The 3324-nt window shown below is 53.2% G+C and overlaps 1 protein-coding gene across 1 annotated transcript in view; it reads right to left on the bottom strand.

Annotated features, from left to right (window-relative positions):
- The window catches only part of LAESUDRAFT_741666 (uncharacterized protein), a gene marked incomplete at its 3' end in the record, with an annotated part of 4047 nt that extends 808 nt beyond the window's left edge, over positions 1 to 3239 (bottom strand). The window contains exons 1-13 of the mRNA XM_040911148.1: positions 2954 to 3239; positions 2862 to 2900; positions 2753 to 2810; positions 2544 to 2701; positions 2360 to 2493; positions 1650 to 2310; positions 1281 to 1596; positions 887 to 1228; positions 615 to 836; positions 436 to 562; positions 294 to 376; positions 184 to 240; positions 6 to 131 (exon numbers count right to left, since the gene is read on the bottom strand). Of these exons, the coding sequence (XP_040767812.1) occupies positions 6 to 131; positions 184 to 240; positions 294 to 376; positions 436 to 562; positions 615 to 836; positions 887 to 1228; positions 1281 to 1596; positions 1650 to 2310; positions 2360 to 2493; positions 2544 to 2701; positions 2753 to 2810; positions 2862 to 2900; positions 2954 to 3049 (2419 nt within the window). The 5' untranslated portion in view covers positions 3050 to 3239. The remainder of the gene's footprint in view (positions 1 to 5; positions 132 to 183; positions 241 to 293; positions 377 to 435; positions 563 to 614; positions 837 to 886; positions 1229 to 1280; positions 1597 to 1649; positions 2311 to 2359; positions 2494 to 2543; positions 2702 to 2752; positions 2811 to 2861; positions 2901 to 2953) is intronic.
- Positions 3240 to 3324: the final 85 nt, after the last annotated feature.

The following is a 3324-nucleotide window of genomic DNA, read 5'->3' as shown; positions in this document are numbered from 1 at the left end:
GCGACTCATACGCATGTCGACAGGGCGTGTGCGCCGCCTCGCCGGCATCTTCCGCTGCGATTCGCGCCTTTTCCTCTCAATGGTGGGCGGCAGAATTGCGTCGTACTTGTCAAGCAGTTCGATGAACAACACTGCAGAGTGAGGCGTTAGCGAGGGCAAGCTGGAGTGGTCTGATCCACCTACGTGTAGGGTGGCGATCCTGAATCGAGAACTCGTTCTCTTGTTTCGGCCTGAGAATGGCTACAGCAAAGCCATGGTCAGCAGCGAACAGCACTAGTTTTGGGGAAACTCGCCTCTTCCCATAGTGAGTGCAAGCTTAGTTGTGTAAATTTCATTGGATTCTTCACTCTCAGCTTCAGGAGTAGAAGCAATGAGTCTGAAAATGCGGACAATGTCAGCGATTGAAGGCCAACTACTAGGTGCAATCATGCTCACTCCTTCAGATGTTTGACGATAGTGTCCAGGACCATTAGGTGGACCTTGGGTAAATGCTGAAGAGCACCCTGAACGTCTTGGATATGCTGCTCCTCAGACGTCTCCTCGGGTTTGGTACCAGAGCCCACTGTTGGACCATGTAACTCCGCAGCACATGATGGCTCGAACACACAACTCACTTATCGGATAAAGCTTGCGAAATTCGTCCCAGCCCTCGTACATGGCGATAGGAGGGTCAAGTTCCAAAGCCCATAACTTGATGGCACTTGCCAAGACGGGAGCGTCATACTTGGCCAGCATGTCCTCCGGCAATGGCTGCTCGGGAGGGATAGCGTTCATACTCTCCCGTAGGTGATGGACAGCCGGCAGAGGAACGTCATAGATCCAAGCCTTGCGTCGCTCTGACACCTCTATAAATGCCAGAAATATGGACAAGTAAATCAGGACTTACCGAGGTCATTGGGCAACCTGGTATATGCCTGCTCCAGAGCATGTAGCATAGCAGTCAATGCAGGCGGGATGTCATCTTTCTGGTCTTCCGGAACATTCGCTGGCCACAGGCCACTGTCCGCCCACCGCCGAAGGTCGATCCCGAACACCACATCGGACTCGTCGTGCGTAACAGGGTCGTACACCTGAGGTTCAGGGCGGAATGATCCGGTCCGGTGCAGTTCGATGAAAACTTTGATGTCTGCCTCGGGATGATAAGAGTCGATGAGCGTTGAGGAACGCTCGAGAGAGGGAACGTAAGACTTGGAAAACTCAGCCAGGACGTCATAATACTGCTTAAGGACTACGATCAAATATTAATGAGACTGTCTTTGGAACCGTAGAGCAGGACGCACCAGTCTTAGCTGCACGTAGTCTGTCCACTTCCCATTTCTGCAACGTCTTGAGAGTGTCTTCAATTCGTTCCTCCAGTGCGAGCCGCTGCCGATCGAGCTTTCGCACAGCAACACGGTACTCTCTGTCCGCTATATCGGCCTCGCGGCGAGCGCGAATATGAGCCGGCTCGTTGGTACCGTTCGCATTCAGTGCTTTGGAAACGAGCGATGCGAGGTTTGTGGCACGCTTGGCGACATTCTCGGCAAGCGGACCAAGTTCCTTCTGTAGTGGAGAGATTACCTGCTCGACATGCACCGGTTCATCAAGCTCGAAAGCCTAAGAGACTGTCAGTCACAGCTCAGAACAGACCGTTGGTAATATGATCTTACCCTTGTTCTGAATTGGTAGAAGGCCTCATTTGTGTCTTCGAACTCATTGCCAAACTCGCCGATCCTACGCGCCAAGTTCTGCTTTTCTATCAACTCTTTTGCAGCTTCTTCGGCGCGATCGAGGCTACCCTCAAACTCCTTCACATTCTCTCTCAACCACGTCGCGAAGTCTTCGCCGCTGAAACAATTGGGATACTCCCCGATCAGCGGGAACCGAATCGAACGGAGTGGCATCTCTTTCTTTGCTCGTTTCATCATGTCAGAAACCAGACCTGGCGTGAACGAGACGCCCGCGAGTACTATTAGAGGAGCAGGCGGCGGAAGCAGTGCATCAGTGTCCAATCGAGCAGGAGGCAATGGCGGAGACATCGGTGGAGGGGAAGCCATGTGCGCAGGGGATTCTACTTCCTCAATCTCCCGACCCTTTCCCTTGTCAAGCTTGGGTGCACCTTGTGCTTCCGCATCGAATTGCACTTCGGGTTTGGCCTCCTCTGGGTGCGAGAATCCAGCAGCACCGAGCCTCAATTCCTTGAAGCGCTGCGAGATGCGCTCTGACATTGTCGGTGTGCGCGTGGGCATCGCGCGCTTGTCTCGTGGTTGCAAACTGGGCGAGATCGTGTACTTATCTCCGGGTGCTTGAGGGATGGGTGCAAAACGCGCGCTGTGCAGATAGTCAGAGAATGACTCTCGAGACAAGCAGATCGACCAACTCGTCCTCTGCTTCGTCTGCGCGGCGCGTCTTGTTGATGTAATCGCTCTTCAGCTTCTTGACATCTGCTAGGGCCATTTCATATGCAACCATCCAGTTTTCGAGGATGTGATGTTTGCTCCCTCTCAATCGTTCCTACATGCAAACATTAACGTCGCGCTTCATGTACGCATGAGATGAACAACCTTGTAGCCATTAGCCCACTTCTCGAATGGGCCAGCGACCATGTTCTGCAGCTCCATGGCAACGACTTCGTGCACCTTGCCCTGCGCCTTCGACTCCTCCTTCAGTCCACGGAATGCGACGTGAAGGGAGGCTCCCTCATCGTTAGCGAATGCCTTGCCTGAGCCTATATCTGAGCGTCACCACTACAAGCATGCGACATCACACAGACCTGTGGCTGCCCCAGCAGTGAGACCGGCAGCAAGTGCACCCTCAGCAATGGCTCTGGCCTAAAGTAGTCCTGTGAGTTTGACTGGACCACATAGGACGGCGGGACTTACTCTGATGAAAGCAATGATTTCTTCGTTCTCAAGAATACCCTGTGACAACTTGGGTGAGACACGAACATCAGCTGCATGTGCTGTCGCCATACATGGTCTAGATGGGTATATAGCACTTCCAATCCTGTTCTGTAATCTTGCGTCCAGAACGAATTCTGGAACGTGAGCGGAAGAGACAAGACCGCCATTGCGATGGTCGAATAGCAGCAATTCGTTAAGGCTCAGATATAGCGCGACCAGCGTCAGAAAACAAGCAGAATTCAACGTTGCAAGGTCGTGCAGATACTCAGGCGTGCGAGAAACAACAGAGCGACGTGCCAGACGATCTCCTTGTAGGTATCGGCGTGGGCGGTCGACGTGGATCAGAGTACGCTATGCAAGTGGCACTAGCGCCTGCAGGCCGCGTCGCGCAAAGGCTGTGATGAATCTCGAACAGGGCGCGACCAATCCACTTGCCGATCTA

Source organism: Laetiporus sulphureus (genome assembly GCF_001632365.1).
Source record: "Laetiporus sulphureus 93-53 unplaced genomic scaffold LAESUscaffold_6, whole genome shotgun sequence".
Taxonomy (NCBI): domain Eukaryota; kingdom Fungi; phylum Basidiomycota; class Agaricomycetes; order Polyporales; family Laetiporaceae; genus Laetiporus; species Laetiporus sulphureus.
Note: the sequence above shows the minus strand (reverse complement) of the source record. Positions and strands in the feature narration are given on the sequence as shown.